At 38.3% G+C, this 22,988-nt stretch overlaps 1 protein-coding gene and 1 long non-coding RNA gene across 2 annotated transcripts; one reads left to right on the top strand and one right to left on the bottom strand.

The window, feature by feature from the left end:
• The first annotated feature begins 750 nt into the window (after positions 1 to 750).
• Positions 751 to 10,287, top strand: LOC104603840 (uncharacterized). The gene is made up of 2 exons (XR_736278.3): positions 751 to 2,208; positions 4,979 to 10,287. It is a non-coding gene; the product is annotated as an uncharacterized LOC104603840 (long non-coding RNA).
• A 2,337-nt stretch (positions 10,288 to 12,624) lies between these two features.
• Positions 12,625 to 19,730, bottom strand: LOC104603839 (calponin-like domain protein). Its single transcript, XM_010268002.3, has 7 exons — positions 16,642 to 19,730; positions 16,411 to 16,548; positions 15,899 to 16,078; positions 15,622 to 15,816; positions 14,143 to 14,241; positions 13,461 to 14,054; positions 12,625 to 13,286 (listed from the first exon to the last, which is right to left on the bottom strand). The coding sequence occupies exons 1-7, from the start codon at positions 19,243 to 19,245 to the stop codon at positions 12,930 to 12,932; spliced, it is 4,167 nt and encodes a 1,388-aa protein (XP_010266304.1). The 5' UTR covers positions 19,246 to 19,730; the 3' UTR covers positions 12,625 to 12,929.
• Positions 19,731 to 22,988: the final 3,258 nt, after the last annotated feature.

Below are 22,988 nucleotides of genomic sequence, written 5' to 3' on the forward strand. Positions count from 1 at the left end.
CAAAACAAGTTTCAGTAAATGAATTCTCTCCTCTCCTCCGATTCATATGAAACTGGATCCACTGAGAGGGGTATCTGCCAGTCTGGCAATGGCAATATGTATGATGAGCCTGCCAGAGCTAAAACGAAAAACAACTGCCATCAATACAATCATACATATTAGCGAACACCACCTAATTAAGTGATTCTGATTAACGAAAAACAATCAATTAGAACGTATTATCATCCAATCCCACACATTATATCTATATGGACAAAGGTCAAAACAAAGTGAAACTACAATAAAAATGTATTATTTTTGCTCACAAGACAGTTGTTTTTTATTTTAAAAAACAAAACCATTCACATCACATCGGTATAATATAAACACCTCCATGATCACCTCTAGCACTCGAAATCGGTGCAGGAATAGATTTGTGTGGGGTCCATCCGGAGGGTTTTACTTTTACATAGTTTTTTTTTTTTTTGGCTACTAAATAGCAGGAATATTTATGCGTTGAAATGCTGCTAGAATGCATTAGCAGTCAGAGAGAACTCGGAAAAAAAAATGTTTTGATGAATTCCTCCTCAATTTGCTTACTTAATTTGTCAAAAAGAAATTGAATCGATTCTTCATGCTTTACTTATTTGTAACCATGCAAAATTGTTTGGTTTGGATCAATTTTTAATGGTAAAACGTACAGAGAACTTCGCTTAATTAGTTTTCAATGTTTTAAGGCAACGACTGCAATCATCCTCTAGATTATTTGGAAAAGCCGAAATAAATTTATTTTTGAAAACATAAAACCAGATCCAAACACCTCAATCTTTATATGTTACACAGGTAGTGGAAGGAGACTTTGCCGAGAAATGAGCAAAATTATTGGCAAGCAACTGAAGTCGAGAATTAATGAATGTTGCAAGTTTTTGGAAGCATCCTCAGTCCTCAGTCCTCAGCCAGGTTTCTTCAAGGCTACGCTAGGCATGCAGGTTTTGGTGGGTTCATAAGAATGAAGAAATCATATTGGTGAGGTCTGAGCTATAGGTTTTGGGTGGCGCTAGCAATTAGCAAATTAACTAATGTGGTTCCCCAATCCCAGTCCAAGCAGATCTGTAGGGCCATAGCATAGCATACTTAAATGGTCTGGACTGGAGTTGATTGTAGACCTCCAATGTAATCTTGTTATTTCTTTCTGTTTATGTTTCGCATTCACGAAATTAAAGTTGACAAAGGGGGAGTTTCGTATAGTTTAACTTTAACACATTATTTCTGAAAGAAAAAAAGGATACTCAATACTCATTAGTAGTTATTCATCAGTGTCTCCTTTTGCTGGTTCGCAATTAGAATTGGAATTATCTATTTTTTTCAGGTTGGAATTGATTTTTTTTTTTTTTTGTAATAACAGGATTACTGCATTAAAAGAGAAGGGGAAACCCCTGAAGAGTCATAGTACAAAGCCCAACTGTTACAAATAGCCTGATGATGATCATCATTATCACGAAAAGAAAACCATAGACCATTCCTACATGCTCGATTAGTAAGAAAATGAGCATAAGTTACATCACATTGTTCCTGGAGACATGAGACCAACGAACAGAGGAAAGGAAAACTCCCTCGATACCTATTTAATATCATGAATTACAGACCAAACCTCAGCTGGGATCGGATGGTTCTTTTCCATCATGTTCGTTGTTCACCAATAGGGTACTGTCGGATTCTGCCATTACATGAGAGAGTTGAAGATTCATCACTATCTTCAAGCCTTCCAAAGCAGCCTGGGATTCAGAGAAAAAGGAGAGACCTAGGCGAATCGGATTTCGAGGAGGCTGCCAAAAAATTTCCATTTGCCTTGTAAATAACACAACCATAGCCAGCATAGGAAGATCTGAGAAACCTCCATCAAAACTTTGACAAAACTTGCATGGGTGGAATGAATTCTTATTCCCAAATCCCGAGGGGGAGAGAATTACCATTCCGTCAAACGAGGGAATATCATGAATGGGAATGGGATTTCGATTCTGTTCAATTAAACGGTTGGAATTCTACTACAGTCTACAGATTCTTATTCCCGCCGCTAACCAAACGGACCCTTATTTGTTTGGTAAATGACTAAATCGTGAAGTAGACGAACGAAATTTATTTCCATCCAAATTCGAATTTTGAACCTGCAAACCCTAAAGACACTACCAGGCATTTAGATTGTGGACTTGGTTTCCTTACATTGAACTGGTATAAATCTCTCTCCCTCTCTCTCAGTTCGATAATCATTGCCTAATATTCTTCTTCTCATCTTATATCTTTTCTTTCTCTTGCTTGGCCGGAATTCTGTTTTTTTCCTGGTTTTCAACTTTTACTTTTCTCCCAAAGGTTTCTGTATTCTAATTTTTTTATAAATGTTTTTTTATTCTAAATTTTTGGGTTATTGTGAAAGTTTCTCTTCCAAATGGTATAGTTTGGTGTCAGAATGAACTAAAATTTTGTTTGATGACAGAACTTTCGCTCGCTTGCGTTTTTACTCAGCCTCATGATGTTGGTTCATGTTGACCATAATATTCATTGCAAGAAATAAAATTCGCCTTGTTCTTCCCACATGTTTCTAGAATTATTCCGTATGTTTGCCTACAATCTTTAAGAATTTTTTTCTTCTAAATTTCTTATTCGTTTTCGTCAGTACGTCTTTTTTCTTTTTTGGTGCCGGCAGCTCCCTTGCTGAAAATTTTGTCTAGACTCAATTACATTGTGGATGTAAAATTGATTTAGATCTTATTTGCTAACTCAATTCGTTTCCTGCGAAAATTTCAAGTGTCCAATAAACATCATTCCGAAAACATTTACAGTTCTTGCTTGTAGCTTCATGGCAGAAGTTTAGCATAGGAGTATGAATGCATACATAATGGAATTCCTTTATATTCTGTGTATCAATTGATGTAGTGCTCGCTTTCGGTAACTAAGAAGGTTATTCCATTAAGTTATCAGTGTACCTATATCATATGATTTTGTCATGATTGGATACAACCAAAAAGTTTACAACATTACAAATTAGAAATGGTTCATTAGCTAACTTTCTATTTGGTCATTTCTGTTTTCGTTTTGCTTCTCTACTTTCAATTTCTATGTTTAGCCAGTTTGGCCAATTTCCATCTCCAGTTGCAGCGGTAGTTTTATTCCTTATTCAGAGTATTTTTAGTAGTTGCTTTTTAATCGGTATTTTTAGTAGTTTCTTTTAATTATATTGTTTCTATACAGAAGTTGGCCTTTTTAGAGTGTTGAATGACTTATTGCTTTTCCTTCTAGTGAATAAGTTATCAAGTGGGTTATGAGCTCCTTAATGGCTGAAGCTGAAGTTGGCTGATTATTATATCCTCAAATATTTTGTTATGCAGTTATCTTATCCAACACCTACTAGAAAGACAAAGCAATAATCTATTCAGTTCAGCCACTTCAACCATTATCAAATGGATCGTCTATCTTGTCAACCTGCCTTTTGGTTCTTTCCCCCATTTCCAAAACCTGGAATCCAAATTTTTCGTTCTGCCATTTTTTAGTTTTTTATTGGCACTTTTGTTTTCTTTTTGGCCATTTTCATTTCTCCAATTGTATTTGAAAACTTAGGTGCTCTACTTCGAAATTTAGAAGCCTTGTTTAAGAACCTATGAAGCTTCTTAAAGTCTTTTCAAGTTCTTAGTGTTGGCAAGAAAAACTAGCAAGTAGAAAGTTTAATTAGGGGTTATTCTACTTCAAAACTAATCATCAATTGTTGCTTTAGTTTTTTGGGGTTTTTATTGATTCCTCCACCTCATAAATTTGTATGAGTTTGTACAATTGGGAACAGTGACAGGTGGGGGAACCTATCACAATATAAGGGGGGGTATTGTAGCATAGGTGGGGGTTTGGGACAATACATTCAGAAAACCAATAAAATTTTGAGGGGGTCAAACCATAAATTTTGCCTAGTTTTTTCAGCCTTGCACAATGTTGTCTGTAGGTTTTTAGAGCACCTTTGCTTATCCTACATCAAATACCTCTTTCCTTTTGCCACCAATATTAACTCTTCTCTATTCTTTTAGCAAAGCTGCACTTTATAGATGTATTGACTTTTTCTAGCTTATCTTGAAATATTTTGGTTATCTAAAAAATCTATAGTTGCATCTCCATTGTCTCAATCAAAACTATGTCAGCAGCAAATAACATACAGATAATGAAACCTCTTCTTGAATATTATTAGTTAATTCATAAATGAATGGATTATTGCATATAGCATTTTTCTGGGATATTTTTTATCTCTTGAGAAATAAACAAGTCACACAAGACTTGAATATTGAACACTCCCGCAATTAAGATTTTACAGGTAAGAATGCATTGATATTAACCATCTTGATGGGTGTGGAATGTTCAGTCTGTATAAGGATTAACTTCTGTTAACATGCTTGCGAATCCTTTTTTTTTTGTCTGCCAAAGTCAGATTCCCAATCACAAGCCATTACCAGGAATGATCTTGAGGAGGGGTGGATTGGATATGGACATAACCTTCAGCATGTTCTTTCACAACATAGCCACTCTCAAATCCATGTTCTCATGATTGTCAGCCTTAGATTTTACAATTACACCAAACAGTGGCCCCTATAGACCATGATGTAGTAAAACTAAAAATTAGAGGGCTAATTAGGGCAATCTCAATTTTCACAAATGGGCTACGTCCCTTGTGAAAAGAGAAATCATGCCTCTACTAAAGTATACAGGTGCATGGGGGGGGGGTATCAATATTTTCAAAACTTCACTTTTGGCCTGTTCGTTAGGGTGTTCTCCCTTTATCAAAGACATAGATGTGTTCTAATCACAACTCAAATATAAAAGAGAAAAAGACAATTAATAAAATAGAACATAGATGGCCTTTCTTGGACAAAGTGAGGTGAAATAATAGAGTTTTAAAGGGAATTGCAGACATGATGGTGTAATGTTTGTTCTCCTTCAGGTTTTAATCCATTATAATTTTCATTAGCATTTCAGGGCGATGATTATTGGAAGGCACTTTAATGGTCCTTTGGTCCCTTGGGTTTGGAGAGAATTTTAGGGTATCTTGGAGAATACTGAAGTTGTGTCTCTCAAGTGGGTACCTAGATCAGCCAAATACTCTTGCTGACCCTCTGGCTAAATCTGGGTTAACAGGGAAAATATTGTTTTGGAAGGTGACATCAATTAAGAGTGTCATAGCAGTCCTCCCAGCTTACTACACGTCCCTTTTTCCAATTCCCTCTTAGATGGCAGGGAAGATAGAAAAAACGGATGAGAAATGTCCTTTAATTTGGGTGGGAGGACTCCTCTAAGTATCATTTGGTGAATTGGGATGATATCTGCAAGCCTCTTTCTCATGGAGGTTTAGGAATCAGGAAAAAAAGGTTCAATACAGCATTATTGGAAAAGTGGCTTGGAGGTTTTCCACTGAGAAGTATGGAATCAATGCTAATGGCTGGAATGTAGAGGGTTCCCAACTATCCTTTGAGTGTGGAGTGTGGAAAGGTATTATAAAGCATGCTACCATTTCATTAAGGGGATAAAATACTAGGTTGGAAATGGAAGCAGATTGAGGTTCTGGTTGGATTCATGGTGTGGTGATAGCACTTGTAAGGGACAGGTTTCCAACTCTTCTCAATGTGGCTGACAACCAACAAGCTTTGGTTGCTGATTGCTATCAATTGGAAGGCAGCAGTAATATGGACAGCAGCTTTTAGAAGGAATTTCAACGACTGGGAGGTGGAACAGGTGTTTGATTTTCTCTCTTTGATCCAGAATCAACATCTAGAATTGCAGTCTGACTCAAGAAGTTGGATATTGGGCACATTCAAGCAAGTTTTCAGTTTAAGTCCTACAAGGGCCTTGTGGAAGAGCAGAGGCAACTTTTCCCAAGAAAAGCCATATGGGGAGTTGCTGCACCTCTAAAAGTCAAATTCTTTTCTTGGGTGGTGGCATGGGAGAAATGCCTCATAAAGGAAAGTGTTTCTAAGGAAGGGTTTTAACATTCCAGATCTGCTGTGCCTGTTATATGGTTTGCAAGATGAGTCCTCAAACCATCTTTTCATCCATTGCAGATTTTCTGCAAGAGTTTAAATCATTTTATTAACTCAGTTCACCTAAACTGGTGCTTCCCAAGGTCAATGAAGGAATTGTTTCAAGGGTGGCAGGTTTTTGGCATGTCCAAAAGAGGAAGATACTTATGGTCAGCCATCTCAAATGCAGTTTTGTGGGCCATTTTGCTTGAAAAATAAAAAACAGGATTTTTTTAGCAGAAAGCAAAATCAGAAGCTGGGGTAATTAATTTTGTAGTGGAGGAATGTTGGATGTCTATATATAATGTATTTAAAGATTATGTTTTTTCCTGCAACTTTTTTGAGGGTGGACCTTTTTGGGAGGCCTTTAAATGTGATATCTGTACTGCATCTCATTTTACAGACTGTTTGACATCTTGATACTAAAATAATATACTTTACCTTTTGCATGTGTGGACATGGAATGGACTTCTAAACTGATAATAGTATTTTGATTGTAATTGGGGGCAGATTAGGCATAACGCCTAAACAATAAGGCATCCTGGGAGTGTCACCTTCTGCAAACGCATGGTCACATGCATATTTTTGTATAAGGTGCCACATAATCTTTTATATTTTTTTTTTGTTTTATGATATAATAATATTATGGTTGATAGCATTGCACTAAATTATTAACTCTGTAGGTTTATAATATTTTATTGTTCTTATACTACTCTCTTTTATTATTCTCTTATTTGTTTGGGTCCAATCATCACATTAGTTGGCGAGTTGGTCGTGAACCTTTAAGACTTAAGAAGTGTTCAATATAAGGAAGAATTTGAATATTTTATCCAATCAATACAAGAGCAATCAAGGAACTAAAAGATTCTTCTGTTTTCTATGTTTTATTTTCTTTCTTCTTTTCCTTCTCATAAATGTGTTTCCAACTTTCTATGTTTTGATGTGAAGTTTATATTTATTTCATGAGGATTAGGGTTACTATGATTTAAAGGTTACTTCTGATTACCATGAGACCTAGGGAACTGCTCTAGGACTTTGTTCTTTCATTATAAAAAAAACATCACCTAGGTGATGTTTAGGCAGGTGACTAGGTGACAAGGCACTCCCTATCACCTAGCTTCACCTTAGTACTTCTTATTTAGTAATTGTTGCTTTAATTCTATCATCTTAAGAAACTAATTACTTAAATGTTGCCTAGAGTAAAACTTGCTTCCAAGGCAAGTAGGATCTAGCTGAACTTGAAAAATGATCTTTTCATTAGTAGTATTATAAAAATAATAAAATCTTCAACTTGTTGCTTAACTTTATTTCTTAATTCTTGTGTTTTTTGGATTTGGCTTTGGGAGAATGATTGGTAGAGGTTGGACGGTTGACGAACTTTACATGCAGAAGGATAAGGTGTCTAAGTTGACTTTGTATGTCTAACAATTGATTCTTGTAATAAGGGGAATATTTATTTATGGCATCATCATCTTGGCCATTCTCCCTTTGAGTTCTTGAAGGTTTTGTTTTCAAATTTGTTTGTCTCTTGATTTTTCTCTTTTCAGTGTCGTACTTGTCATCTGATTAAGCACTATACAAACTCTCATCCTTTACATAATAAAAGAACCAGTTTTCATTTTTCTATTGTCCATTGTGATGTGTGGGAGCCTACAACTATTGTAGATGATGGTGGTTATTGTTATGTTATCAGTTTTATTGATGACTACCCGAGATATATATGGATTTATATGCTTCATTCTAGAGAAGAAGTTTCCAATGCAATGGAGGAATTTTAGAGAATGATATTTACCCAGTTGAATCAATTTTTTCTAAACATGGTACACTTCATCAAAGTAGACATCTTCTAGAAGTGGCTCAAGGCTTGATTCTTAAGATGCATGTGCCGAAGAGATAATAGGTTGATGCGATTCCTACAGCACTGTACTTAATCAACTGTATGCCATTTCTAGTTCTTGAATTTGAGGCCCCTATCAAATATTGCTCCCCAAGTCCTTGTTCTCTCCATTTCCCTTTGTTTCTTTGGTTGTTAGTGCTTTGTCCATAATTTGTCTCCTTCCCATGATAAACTAGGTCTCAAGTCTATTTATGTCTTTTCTGGGTACCCATTAACTCAAAAAGGGTATAAATGTTTTGAACTTGTGTTTCAAAAGACGTGTTTCTATGGATGCCACCTTCCTTGAATCTCAACCTTCTTTCCTGCCTTTCCCCAAGGGGAGAAGAGTAGCACTCATGATGAGAGACAGATTCAACTTCCTTTACCTGTTTCTCATCTTGGACTTAAGTCTGAGGATTCAACCCTCATCTGAAGGTGTTGAAGAGCTAGATACTAGATGTCTAGTGCCAATGGACTGTTAGAGGACCGATCCTTCTTCCTTCCTAGGTAATACTATTCCTTTTGATGCTATTGTTCCTCATGAATCCAATAGACCCATTGTTGTTGTTCCTAATGATATTGACCTTCCTATTTGTAATGTCTTCTCTCCTTCATTCCATGCTTACATTTCTGCCATTTGTAATATTTCCATCCCAAAATTTGTCACAAAGGCCAAATAGTCAACTAAGTGGAATAGTGCATTGTGTAAGAAGTTAATGCCCTTCATAAAAATAATACATGGTAGATCTTCCAAAGGATAGAAGCCAATAGAGTGTAAATGGGTGTTCATAGTAAAGCATAGGGCAGATTACACTATAGAAAGGTACAAATATAGATCAGTAGGAAAGGGATTCACTCAAATGTATGGGGTGGACTACAATGAAACATTTGCTCCTGTGGCATCTATTAGAGTCCTATTGTCTCATCTAGTGCATTTTGCAGGCCACTAATGGTGACTTAGAAGAGGAGGTATAATGATACAACCACCAGGGCTTTGTGGTTGAAGGCTTTGAGGGAAAAGTATGTTATTTAAAAATGTCCTTGTATAGATTGAAGCAATCTCAAGAGCTTGGTTTGGTTCCTTTAGCAAGGTAGTACATTAGTTGGTGTATAAGCAATGCCATGTTGACCACACTCTCTTTTTGAAAAGGGAACAGGATAACATGCAATATTATCCAGGACACAGGAAACATGATGTCCACACCAGTTGATACTCCAATGGAAGCAAATCAAAAACTTGATAGAGACAGTTGGGAGATCTAATATTGCTTATCTTGTTAGTGCCCTTAGCCAGTACATGCACTCTCCTGCTATATTGTAGGAAGAAATCTTATGACATGGAGGAGTAAAAAGCATACTGTGGTTGCCAAAAGTAGTATTGAATCCAAGTACCATGCTATGGTACATAGAAACTGAGCTTCTATAGGTGAAGAACCTCCTGTCTGAATTGGGTTTTCATATAGGCAGCATGGTGTCATTATATTGTGACAACAAAGCAGCAATAAACATTGTCCATAACCCTGTTCAGCACGATAGAACTAATCACATTGAAGCTTATAAACATTTTATTCGGGTGAAAGTTGAGTAGGATGAAATATGTTTTTCATTTATTAGGTCTAATGAGCAGCTTGCTGATGTATTCACCAAGAATGCATCCCTCCCTACGCCATATTGATCTTTGTTACAAGTTGGGTATGCATGATACATAACAAACTCATCTTCGATATGTAACTTTAACAAACTCAATTACATCTGTAATGCCTTTACATGAAACAAAACTTGATTACCTATGATATTCTTTCTTCTCCAAGTACAATTACTTTGACTTGTCCAGAGCTATTTCAGAGCTGCAAACAAAATGCAAGATTCCCGGATTCTGCTACCTGAGGAAGTCTCAAATCCTAAGCCACGTAAAAAAGAAACTCTTGCCTCAGGGAGGAGCTTCATTGTTTCAGCTACAAGGGGAGAGTCTCAGAGGGGTTCAAGAGGCATTGCCTCCATCCTTCAAGACAACGCAGAAAGGTCTCAAAAGAACCCTAAAAAATGAAGAGTCTCCAACATATCAATAGCCAGAGAGATCATCAACCTCTGATTCTTTACCAGACTCCTCAATATCCAGAAATGAGTGTCTAGCACTGAGATGGAAGTGTTTGCTTTTGGATGAGAAAAGCTTTGTATTGGAGAGAGGTTGACGATGAGGTTAAAACACTGGAAAATAAGAAGTATGCACTCCTAGGCCAGCATTTAGTGTTAGAAAGTCTAGTTGATCCCTCAGAGCTTCAACTGTAACTTTTGTCACTGATTCCAATAAATCCTGCAAGTATCGCAAAATCTGTAGATAGTATTTGGAATATCAACTGCATAAAAAATGAATGTTAATTCACCGTCTACTTCACTCTCCTAGGAATTCTAATTGCCAAACCCATTCTCAGATCTTATATAAGACTAGATAATGCAGCCAATTCGTTCCCAGTATCGTTATATCATCCTCAAGATTTCTGTCCAAGTATTTTAACCATGAAACTAAGGCTCAGTTTGGAACGAGTATAAATGCAAATATGTAGAGTGTAAAATCTTGTATTTTGTATGTATTTGTACTGTACATTTCTGTATTTGTACTCTATCCAAACTGAGCCTAATTGATTCAGTTTCCTACGAAATAGCATGTTGAATTGATTTTCAGATATTTGTACATTCAAGAAATAGTAAATGAGTGTAATGTGATGTTAGTTTGGTATCATTGCCATGTCATATCAGAGTCACGTCAGCCATCCAAAAATCTTTACTGAATTTGCTGTTTGGTGAATTGGGCCTAAAAGAGGAATCATCATTTTCAGGCCAATCCTGATTATTTTTGGATGACATGGCATCTGATGTGGATAAGAGAGTTTCCATAAAATAAAACTCATTGTTGATAATCACTAGTTCACTGCAAAACAAACCCATTGCTGATTTCTGAGAAATCAGTGATCTCAGAAGGTCGCTGGTTTATGAGAAATTTCCTTGGAGATATCAGCAATGATACCAAACATCACCTAAATACAACAGTTCGAAAAAAAATAGTCAAACTGATAAATAAGGACTTGTCTCTTTATGAACACTGAATTTTTTATTGCAAAAAGGAGATAAATCCTTAAAATAAGGAATGCCAAATTCAGCCAAAATTCACAGATGTTATGGTAATTGGTAAAAACGTGTATGAAACTTAGGAAGACAAGATAAACTTAAGTTGCTACTTTTATAAAATCATAAAAGTAATTAAAAAAATTGTTTTAAATTTCCAAGGATATATAAAACATTTGAATCCCATCCATCTAATATGTCAAGAGGCCAAAAGTTTTCAGAAAAGAAACAGATAACCATTAGATTAAATTTGAATTTGGGCTCTTTTTTTCTTGAGAATTTGAATTTAGGCTTTGAGGATGATACATCATTTTATCCATCTCACAAAAAGCCCAAAAGACTACTGGCCCCAGAGGGCAGAGCCCTATTAAAGAAGAACTCTTGACCAATGTTGTGGATTGAAATTTTGGGCAGCCCTGATTGCCTTTTCTCCTGCCATGAGCACAGTTCGAGCTGAGCTCAAAGCGCGCATGATTTGGATATTTGTTGTAAAACTGAAGCTTTAAGCGTGATTCAAACTTGAAAGCGAGCCGAGATTATAATAGATCTATAAAAGGTTAGCTAAACTATTTGCTTGCTTCCCTCCCCGCGATGCAAAGGGAGGTTAATGTCATTTACATACATAGCGAAACTGATAATAAGAAGTCGAACTCCAATTTACCATTCTTGAGGAATATTATCCAATGTGACTACGAATGTCAGCTAATAAGAAATCCAATTTCAATCTACCATATGCAAATATAGATGCCAGATCCATGCGCTTGGATCATTTTGCAAAAACCCAAATTCCTAGTGATCTATTTTAATTGATGAAATTAAATGTAAAGTTAAATATCCTTCAAAACAAGAGATTTTAAAATAAGGCCATATAATATGTAAATTTAAAATAATGGAAGTTCAAATCAGGAAACACTTAATTGTAGATCAAGAGATAATTAAATGCTACTTTTTCCGGTACCTTGGATTAATAATTTATAACAAGAGATTGAGGATGATGTCATTTATAAAATTAGAGCAGGATGGACAAAATGTAGGGGTGCGTGCATTCAGTTGTGTTGTAGGTGAATGTCACTTTAATCAAAAGAAAAATTTTATCAAATTGTTGTAAGCAATGTAACCGTCCGGAATGGGCTATGTTGTCCTGATTAAGAAGGTTGAATTGGAGACTCCAACACGGCAAGACAAGGCATGAGCGATCCAACCTGACTCCATTCAAGGATTGCACTACTAGGCTAGGGTTAGGCTCTAGCATTGACCACTCGAGTTATCCAACCGACCCAAAATGCGTGTCCCACCTGTGCAATAATAACCCTTTATCTCAGTGGCTAGGAAGCTGTATGATTTTTCAGAGTGAAGGGTCTTTTTCCGTTGTGCATGTATTTAAGATATATTATTATTACTGAAACAATGTCCCTGCCCCTCTACAGAAGAGAACTTAGCTGTTGAAAGGCCTATTGATATGAAGTTTCGGTTTATATTAAAAAAAAAAAAAAGATATGGCTACCTATTATTAATAAGAATAAAAGCCTACACAGGGTTCACCAATGGATATACAAATTCAACCAGAAAAGTGAGGCAAAGACATATATAACAAAATCCAAATAAGAAACACAATGGATCACTTTTATTATGTAGTACTGGACGAAAAAACAGCATATGAAATTAATCGTATTTGTTATAGCAAATAACAGAAAACCAATCTCGCTGAGAATGTATGAAAAGAAAAAGCCCTCCTCGTACATACTAAAGACTAGACGTTGATGCGATGATACTAATAACAAAATAAAACTAACCAAGGGATAACAAAGAAATAGAACAAATGAAAGCCTCTTAATGGTTCACAAAAGAATGACTGACATATCCTATTCAAACCTCTATATTTTTTACTAGTATATTGGCTGATGTTTTCAGAACCCAAAGCCTAGTGAACTGAGCTTATAAGAGAAGCCAATGTTTCCAACCAAGAACAAAGCAAGAACAAGCAAGGCTGCTACAAGGACCCACATCCATGTCTGCATCCTTCTCTTACCCCTATTGCGAAGAGGTGGAGGAAGAGGCTTTGTCTTAATCTGCTTTGACAATGATGATGGTCTCTGAGGCCTCTTTGCCACTGTGGGAGGCTTTTCTTTGATTTCAGGTTCTGGTGTAGCTTCTGGTGGGGTGTTTTCTGAGCTTGGAGAAGACTCTCTTTCATTGACACCATCTGTTGTTTCTTCTGTAGCTGCCTTCTTCCTTTCCTTCTTCCTTGCCCTTTTCTCCCTTTCCTGCAGAAAGTTCATATGACCCTTGATCAATGTTACAGAGAGAGGTAATGAAAAGGAAATCCTATGGTGAGTTAAGATTTCCATATCCTCACCAAATAATTAGTTGACTACCCATGGAATACTATCTTCAGGATGCCACTAAAGTATATTTATCTAATAAGTTGGGTGAGTTACCTTCTCTTTGAGCTCAGCTTCTTTCTGTGCTCTCAATTCAGCCCTAGCTTGGGCCTTCTCTGCATTGCGCCTCTTCCTCTCTTCTGCCTCCTTTGCTTTGGCCTTCTCCTCCAATCGGCGCTGCTCCTTCAATCTAGCTGCAGCTTCTTCCTTTCTCAACTCCTCTGCCTTTCTGGCCAGTTCCTCTTCCTCTTTTGTTTGAATGTTCTCTTCTATTATTACCTCTTTTATCACTTCCCTACCAGAAACAGTCACAGAGCTGTTGTCTAGTGTTGCCGGTTTGGTGACCTTAGATTTGGCTATAATGTTCTTTTGTTCGACCTTTACCCTGGACTTAAAATCTGCTTTTTCGTCTTCTGAAGGTGTAACTGACTTTTCTTGTTCTGAAGTTGAGAGGATTATCTTGGATGAGGCTAAAATAGCACCATCAACTATCTCATCTGCAGCATTGTGTAGTACAGGTGGTTCCTCATCAGGGCCAAGTGATCGGCCATCCAATGTCCTTAATCTTCTTAGTGTACTCAATGTGTTGCATCTAACATACTCATTCCGGAATTCATCATTCTTATTCCATAGTTCCATTATTGTATCCACCTTAAACAGAATGTTTCATTTGTTAATATGACATAATACAAAAGTTGGTGGTTTGCCAATAAAGGTAAAAGATACACAAAAAATGTACCTGCTTTAGACAATGGCGTTGAAGACCTTCTTTATCTCTAGAAGATGCAAAATCATTGGCTACCTTCAAGTCATCCTTGTACATCCGAAAATATTTGTTCTGCAAATTCATGCAACCCAGGTCAGGCATCAAGAAGTCAATGAGTCAAGATCTTTCTCTCCTACCCTCCACCCACAGAAGGAGAAGAATCAATCTTTTCCCTTCAATGTGGGGAAGAAAGGAAGAACAAAACAACATGGACAAACCAAGGGTTTCAGCACTAGCAAACTCTGTTAAATTACATGCAACTAATAGCCCAATATGGAAAGTCCTTTTGTAGAGAGCAACTGCCAGTATGATCTCTCCAGAGGATTTCACAAATAATTTAACTCTTAGGAGATCTACTATCATTGTATAGTAGAAGGCCAGTTTATAGCTCCTAGCTACAAGAGCATTGTCAGAAATAGACTATAACTATGACATATGCCTAATCATAGCTTTAGAAATTCCAAACTTCCTATGCAGAGGCTGACAAATGAGCATTTTCTTTGAGTTCAGTGTTTGAAAGACAACTCAAGTAATAATGGTTCAAATCAAGTCTGAAAACTCACAGAAGAGAGCTGAAGAACTGGTTAATAGGATATACAACCATGTTATATTTCACGAAGGTTCATCTTGGAGGGCATCTGGAGTTGATGCAAGCTATTTATTTCCTCCATTTTTCTTAGATCTTAAGGTTGCAGGCTAACAACAGAAATGTTGATCACTTATGGGCGTATCTCTTTCTGAACATGACAAAAGGCTTGGTGACAATGTCAGTAAAGCCTCCATATTGGTAGCACAAAGATAAACCACTAGCTAATGTTTTCACCTTTTTTTTTATCAGTAGCAACAAGATTTATATTAAGAATTTAAAAGTAGGTACATGAGGTACAATATGTACACAGAAAGTGAGAGACAAACAGACTTGTCTCTCCCCTACAACCTGCAAATATTACAACAGTGCCCAGAACAAACTCTCCCTCTCCACCCCTTGCTTGGATAAACAATCTGACATAGAGTTAGCAGACCGCTTAACCCATTGAACCTTTACTTCCATATCTTTTGTTAACCATTTGGATTTCAGCCATAATGTTTTCACCTTTTCATGGAAATCTTTGAAAAGGATCAAATAAAACATTTCCAGCGGGAAAATCTACGATACTGGAAAGACATGGTACCAGAAGAGCTTTGACCAATCAAAATAACCCTGAGAATTTTGATGAAAACCAATTTATTGGCCACCTCTTTTATGATACCAGTTGATTGGCTGTAAGTATTTCTAGCATCATGTCTTTCCAATATCATAGTCGAACTCCATTCCCAACATATCATTTGGAGAAAAAGCGTACTCTTCAAAATAAACATAGTACTATTCCAAAAGAAATTCTGAATATATTGTACCCCTTACTGTAACTCACCGAATAAAATATCTAGACAAACAAACACAACAGAATGTACCTTATCATAGAATTCTTTCTTCAGATTCTGTAAACAAGTATATGCTTCTTGACGAAGATCATCTGCAGCTTTAAACTGAGCTTGTAAATCCCTTAGCCTTTCATTTTCCTCAAAGTATATTTTCCTAACAGCTTTAGTGATCCCTTCAGTTTGCAAAACATTTCTTCTTAACGAATCGATTTCCTGCTTTAAGAGCTATGAACATGGAAAAACCAGATAAGTGACTAAAAAACAAGACCATAAGGCCAAAATGGAGATAGGAATCAAGTAATAATACCTTAAATCGCACTTCAATATTGTCCCTCCGGTCTACTGCCTGCTGAAGTTCATCCTGTCTACCCATGTTAGAAGAATGCTGTTCACGGAGTTGTTTCAATTGCTTGATTTCACGTATCAGCTGTTTTTCTTCTTTCAAAGGCATTGTTTCATGTTCTATCATATGTTCCATTTTATGTATCTGGGACAGAGTCAAGTGTGTCATGGAAAGTTTAAAAAAAACGAATCAGAAAAAAAAATGTAAATTCTAGAATAGTTCTGTCAATTTGACAAGGAAAGCCTAGGTGATAGAACATCCTGGGGGCATAAGAGATAACTGATCTAATGCAAATTTTAACAAAATATTTTAGCTGCATCTATGCATACATCTAAGTGAGTGCCTAAATTAATGAATGCACACAAGTAAATAGTACTGCTGAAATTATTAATATCACATGCAAGGTTGTTGATGTGGTCAATTGCCTAACAATGGTGTAGCAACAGGGTGACAAATTTGAGACATTTCTTACTTACCCTATCATCAATATCATCAATAGAAATTGCAGATTGAAGAGAATCAATTTCCTGCCTTTTAGCATTCAGTGCATCACGTGCAGCTCTCTCCTCTGATTTAGCACCTTCAAATTTATCACGATACTCGCTGCAACTAGCCTGTTCATAGAAGCATTAATTAAATAACAACAAACTTAACTAATATACTCAAAATTCAAAAGAAAAACCGCAAATTCTATAAGTATCAATTACCCTTTTTACTTGAATTGCTGCTCTTATAGCATCCCGATTTTTAGTCTTCTCATCAACTTGTAGCTGAGCAAGTCTAATCTGCTCCTTAATTTTATCATCGACATGTCTTGGAACCTTAATCAAAAAATGGAAAGGCCTTTTGCCCACCTCTGCTTCTACCTTCTGTTCATCTGAAGCATCAGCAGTAGAACCCTCATGGGAAGAAGACCTTGGGCTCTCATCCCTGTGAAACACTTCAATGTCCTCAGATTCTTGGCAAATTTTCTTTCCATCACTTTCTCCAGTAGTTGAGTGACCTCCATTTTCAATATCTATAACATTATTGGAACAGTTAGGAACACTTCCATTAATTCCAAATGAGCCAAATTGAACTGGAACTTCCAACTTTGAAACATCTGCAGTAGGGATTTCCCCTTCATTCACACGATAGATGTTTCCAACTTCAGATTCTGATCCCACATCAGCAACATTATAGGTAGGCAAGGACAAAGTACTGGCATTTACAACATAAGTGTTCGTATCCTCCACTTCCATCTCTACTTCAATAGAACCATTTCCAACCACAGTTCTCGATTCCCCACTATTAGCAGGGCAAGTAGTTATACTTTCTACATCATCAACAGATCCATTATGAACAACATTTTCTGATTTTCTATCATCAGCATCAGCAACCAAACTCTCATTGACTTCAGAAGGATTTCTAACTTCAGTTTCTGACTCTGTTTTATCAACGGGGCAAGTGGGAGAAGCTTCTATTTTCTTTTGGGAATAATTTACAACTTCTGATTGTAGTCCCGGATCATCAACAGGATCAGCAGGCACCCATTCATCATGTTCAATGATTGTACTTTCAACTTCAGTTTCCAATTTCAAGTCACCTGTTGGACAGTAGAAGCTTTGGATATTTCTAGCAGATCTATTTGCACTTTCCAGTTCAGTCTCCATCTCACCAATAGGACACTGAGACTTTTCTTGCCTTTCATCAGAATCATTTACAGCCTTTATTTGTATACTTGTATCTACAATAACTGCTTCCGGCCTTGGCTCAAGCTCAGTCCTGGGGCCTTCTGAGGAGTGCTCCAAAGGAATCTCCGCGCTATCTTCAACTTCTGTGGCGAAATCTAATTGACTTTGCTTGGCTTTCCCCTCAGAATTTTGTTGCTGATCAAACTCATTGGGTTCAACTGCTTCTGTAACTTTTGTTTGAGTCTCCAAATTTTCTTCTTCCTCTTTAGCTGACTCGAATTTAATATGTTCTTCAACCTCTTCCCCATGATGGTGCATCTCAAGCTTCTCCTCCTCGAGCTGTTTGAAAGATAAGGTTCGCTGAGGTTCCCGATTTTCTTTTATCTCCGCAGAAAACTCTAATAACTTACTCTGCTCCATATCCTCCTCAAACTTATTTTGTGCTGCAGCCTCCTTGCCACTATTAAGTTGCTGCAATTCCAACTCAACAGTTTCTGTAATAGAGGTCACAGTTTCCTGATTGACTGCTACTTCTGTAGTTAATTCTATCATGTTACTGGACTGTTGTAATTCATGTTCAGCAGCCTCCCTAACCATAATTTGAGATTTTGGACTTTCTTCTACTTCCACAGAAGATACTAATTCATTTTGCTTCTCCACCTTCTCCTCACTGTCAAGCTGTTGCAATTTCAACTCAACAGTCTCTGTAATAGAGATCAGAGCTTCCTGATTGGCTTCTACTTCCATAGTTAATTCTTTCACCCCTTCATTACTGCTTTGTTGTAATTCATATTCAACAGCTTCCCTAACCATAATTTGAGATTTCGAACTTTCTTCTACTTCTTCAGAAGATACTAATTCATTTTGCTTCTCCACCTTCTCATTGTCAAGCTGTTGCAATTCCAACGCAACAGTCTCTGTAATAAAGATTGGAATTTCCTGATTGGCTTCCACCTCTGTAGTTAATTCTTCCATTCCCTCATTACCAGGCCATTGTATTTCATGTTCAACAGTTTCCCCAACCGTAATTTGAGATTTCAGACTTTCTTCTACTTCCGCAGAGGATGCTAATTCACTCTGCATCTCCACCTTCTCCTCGCTGTCTAGCTGTTCCAGTTCCAATTGTATTTCATGTTTCTCCTCAATTGTATTACTCCTCTCAATTTCATCGCCTTTCTGTGAGACTTGCAAGCCTTCCATGGTATCACCATGGTTGGAAGGCAGAACCATATTTTCCTCGACATTGCAAGTCCTCTCTACACAAGATTTATCTCCCTTTTGAACACTCAATTCTTCAAATTCGACCAGTTTCACACCGCTTGAAGAACCACCATTGTATTCCGGAACTGGTTTTTCCTCGACTGCAGGCTCCGTTTCCATTGCTTCAGCTGGATCCACGACACACTCTGAATCGAGATCCTTTTCTACGAGATCATCAGAAGCAGAATCTGCTCCATTGACAAAAACATAAGAAGCATCTCCGTCCTCCTTGGCATCGGGATCAATCTCTTCTGCACCGTCATGCACAATGCAGTTGTATTCAGCACCGATCTTCCCACGGTCTTCACAGGAACTCAAATTCGAAGAGCTCTTCCGTTCAAATTCAACCTCAAAAGTTCCATTCATCTCCGCCGTCATTGGACAAAAAGGAGTGGAATGAAGCAAACGAGGGAGTAAAGGAACCTAAAATCGAATAAGTTTGTTGTACTTTCCTTGTCCCCCACGATCACAGTATCAAACCGGTGGAAATCAATTGAAAACAGAAATAGATAAGCCGGATATTTTGAGATCGGAGAGACTTACAAGTTTGGATGCCATCGATCGGTAGAGATGCAGAAACAGAACTTCCGGAACTCTCTGAAGAATCGAATTTTCAGATCGAAGCCCTGAAACTGCACCTCCGAAGTCTAGATCGAGACCGGAATCAGCAAATCAGAGCCATTCTGCCTAAAAATCGATTTCAGAGAAGATCTTACATAAATCGAGAAGTAAATTAGGGTTTTGGAAGGAGAAAGGACCGATACGTATATAACAGCTGGCGAGAGAAAACTTACTTTCTCTGTGTGTACCAGTTCTGTTCGAACTCAAAAACCATTCTCTCCTTTGAGAAGAAGGATAAACTCATAAAAGGAAATTTTTAGAAATAATTTATTTTTAATTAATAAAATCCAAAGTAATTGATGGATAATAATAATAAAAAGAGTAGGACGTGTAGGGGAGTAGTAGGAGTAAGTTAGTGACTGGAACTCTGCCACCCTGGACTCTCAGATCGAACTGGGAGATTAACGGAAAAAGTAAAAAGCAAAATGCTATTGCTACTTTGCTAGGTAGTAGGTTCTGTTACAGTCAAAACAAGAAAAAAACGCGTTTTATCTTTGCTTAAGTCGTCCACTCAAGATTCAAGAAACGAAGACGATAGATAATTAATTAACTAGATAGATACCCGTGGAATTATGCGTGGCGTAGATGGACATGGACTAGGGGTACACCGCAGCTTACCCTTTCTCCTATCCTCCTCCTACAGTCCTACTCTGGGATTGGGTATTGGGAAGATTACTACTGTACTCATGACCAAAACAATCAACTGCCACGTGCGTCAGAAACCAAAACCACACCGCACCGACGATTGTCGGCGATCGTTCCCGAAGGATCCGCTCCTTTCACGAGGTTTCCGTTTTCCTCGTTCGTTGAAGTGGTAGGACCACACTGGAAATCGAGAGCCATGTGGCATATTCTCGAGCGTTTATCTGGACCTGGATGACGGTTGAGAATGTGCATGTGAGGCGCCAATGTGATCGGATATGTTCCTCACACCGATATCACGGTATGTTTCAACCGTACATATTTGTATGTTATTATTTATGGAAAATGTTTCCAACACTCTACGAGGAGCAGATCTCAATTCTTCTTAAACCACAGGTTTGTTATTGTTTGTAAGAAGAAGAACAAGAAGAAAGAGGGAGGGAGGGAGGGAGGGAGAGAGAGAGAAGTGGGCAAGGTTTGTGTTGTTGTTCGCTGCTTCGAGAGGAGGAAAGGGGTGAAGAGTATCTTGTGCCCTTATTTAATATTTTTTGAAAAGTTATTCTATTTTGAAAATTATACTAAGGATTCAATTATGATATCAGAAAAATATAATATCTATTTTTTTTTACTAATTAATTCGTATTATAAACATGGTAGGCAATCAAGGGTTATTTATCAAAATTCATGAGTAGATTTTGATTGATCAAAACTCTTTCCATACCATGTCTTTCTCACATCATAGATTTTTCCTTGTATTAAAATAACTATTTTTATTTATATTAGGGATAAAAAGTTGCCCTTCCAGCGAATCCCAATGAAAAATGGGCTTATTGGTAATTCAATTAGGCGTAAGGAATTGTGGCATTGTGTATATACATCACCACTATTGATGAGGGCGGATTTGGCCCTCCAGTCACATCGTGACACATTACAACTTATAACAGCTAGATGACACATAAACACCAACTAAGCAATGATTTGGAGTCCCAAAATCGTGGTTCATCTTCACTCCGACCTAGCGACTTCGACCACAACTTAGGCTGGCTAGGAGCACCTCATCTAGGGCGACCTTTAGCATCTCGTCACTGGCTGATGTGACCTCGACGCTAGGAGCGACCTCCCTCAAGGGCTTGCCGACTTGACTAAGGTCCAGGAGGCAACCTACGAGATTTTTGGGATTTCCGGGAGGTGCCTTTATATAGGCTTTGTTTGGCGTGGGCTTCCCGCACCGTATCCGAGATTTCTGGGAGGTTGCCTAACCGGTCTGAAATCCCCAAAGGTAACCGCCACGCACATTGACCATTCTCCGGAACACTCGGTACGTGGGCCAACTTCCGAAAAACTTGGGAGTGTCAAGAAATGCATACCGAATTTGTCGGCAGCACAACTCGCAGATCGCTTCCTGGACCTCAGTCAAGTTGGCAAGCCCTCAAGGGAGGTCACTCCTCGCATCGAGGTCACATCCGCCAATGACGAGCTGCTAAAGATCAGCCCTAGACGAGGTGCTCCTAGCCAGCCTAAGTTGTGGTCGAATTTGCTAGGTTGGAGTGAAGACGAACTACAACCTAGGACTCCAAATCATTGCTTAGGTGGTGTCTATGTGTCATCTAGCTGTTCCAAGCTGCCATGTGTCATGATGTGACTGGAGGGTCAAATCTGCCCTCATCAATTGCCCCCCACTCCCGAGCTGAGGGCAGCTCGACGAAGGGAGTATATCGTTCCTTTTGGCTCAGAATGACTATTTGATAAGCTCGTAGTCATATGCGTCAGTCCAATTTGCTTCTCAGGTTGGAAGAGTTCAAGTGTTTGCTGCCTTATGCAAGACCTCGCCATATTGATTTTCGGGGAGAGCGAATTCATCTACTCGAGGAGAGGTGGAGCAGGTACCCCAAGGACATTTACCTTATTAGGGATGTGACCATCAAGGGGTTTTGCAATCTAGCTAAGTACTTCAAGAGCGAAGCTCATCATGCCATCCCCAAAAAGGGATTCTAACTGTGTGATTGTTTTATTAGGTTGCTCCACCTAGGCAGGCTTCGACGCAGTGTCACTCGAACTGGTTCTCAAAAGAGTAGCCAGTGAGTTCGACGTAGAGCCTAAAACCGAAGTGAAGAGATCGGCCAAGCTTGCATCCGTCATGGTGCTGAGAGCGAACTAGTTTTTCCTTTGTTCTCTTCCTCGTGCTGAATGCGAACTACTTTTTATTTCGCCCATGCAAAAGAGGCAATTGGGTTTTATGTGGTGTCGAGGTCTTTTATCAACTTGGCACCCTAGCCCTTAGGCTCTGGGAGCGACCCACGGTCCACTCTCCTTATCCTTCATTTTGCTCATGCCGAAGAGGCGACTAGGTTTCATGTGGTGCCGAGGTCTTTTATCAGCTCGGCACCTTAGCCCTTAGGCTTTGGGAGCGACTCGCGGTCCACTCTCCTTATTCTTGATTCTACCCATGCCGAAGAGGCGACTAGGACTTATCTACCTATGCCGAAGAAGCAACTAGGACTCATATTGTGCCGAGGTCTTTTGTCAGCTCGACACCATAGCCCTTAGGCTCTGAGAGCGACTCATAGTCCACTCTTCATAATATTATTTAGCCAACGTGTGGCCTAACCAGTTCGCTCAAGTGGGTGGTCATTCTGTTGTACCCTTAGATGTGGCTACTTCTACATCATCACTTGAGATTGGCTTCCTCAGGAAGGTACTTGCAAGATCATGGCATATTGCTCTTGGAACCGCTAATTGTCTGCTTCTATTGGAGTCATGGGAGGCTCACCCTGAGGGGGTGGGCTCTGCTGTCTATGGGTCGCCTACTCTCACGGGAACCATAAGGGGCTCGACCTATGAGGGCGGTTCCACTTTCA

The sequence above is a fragment of the Nelumbo nucifera genome, chromosome 5 (genome assembly GCF_055504915.1).
Source record: "Nelumbo nucifera cultivar China Antique chromosome 5, China Antique-T2T, whole genome shotgun sequence".
NCBI lineage: Eukaryota > Viridiplantae > Streptophyta > Magnoliopsida > Proteales > Nelumbonaceae > Nelumbo > Nelumbo nucifera.

Bases quoted from the DNA above. Each gene is read 5' to 3' on its own strand.
- LOC104603839 (XM_010268002.3), bottom strand. From the start codon at position 19,245: ATGACGGCGGAGATGAATGGAACTTTTGAGGTTGAATTTGAACGGAAG. The intron at 15,817-15,898 runs GTATTATTACTT...CCATGTTCATAG, and splicing joins ATATTGAAGTGCGATTTAAG to CTCTTAAAGCAGGAAATCGA. The intron at 13,287-13,460 runs GTAACTCACCCA...AACTTTCTGCAG, and splicing joins AAGCTGAGCTCAAAGAGAAG to GAAAGGGAGAAAAGGGCAAG.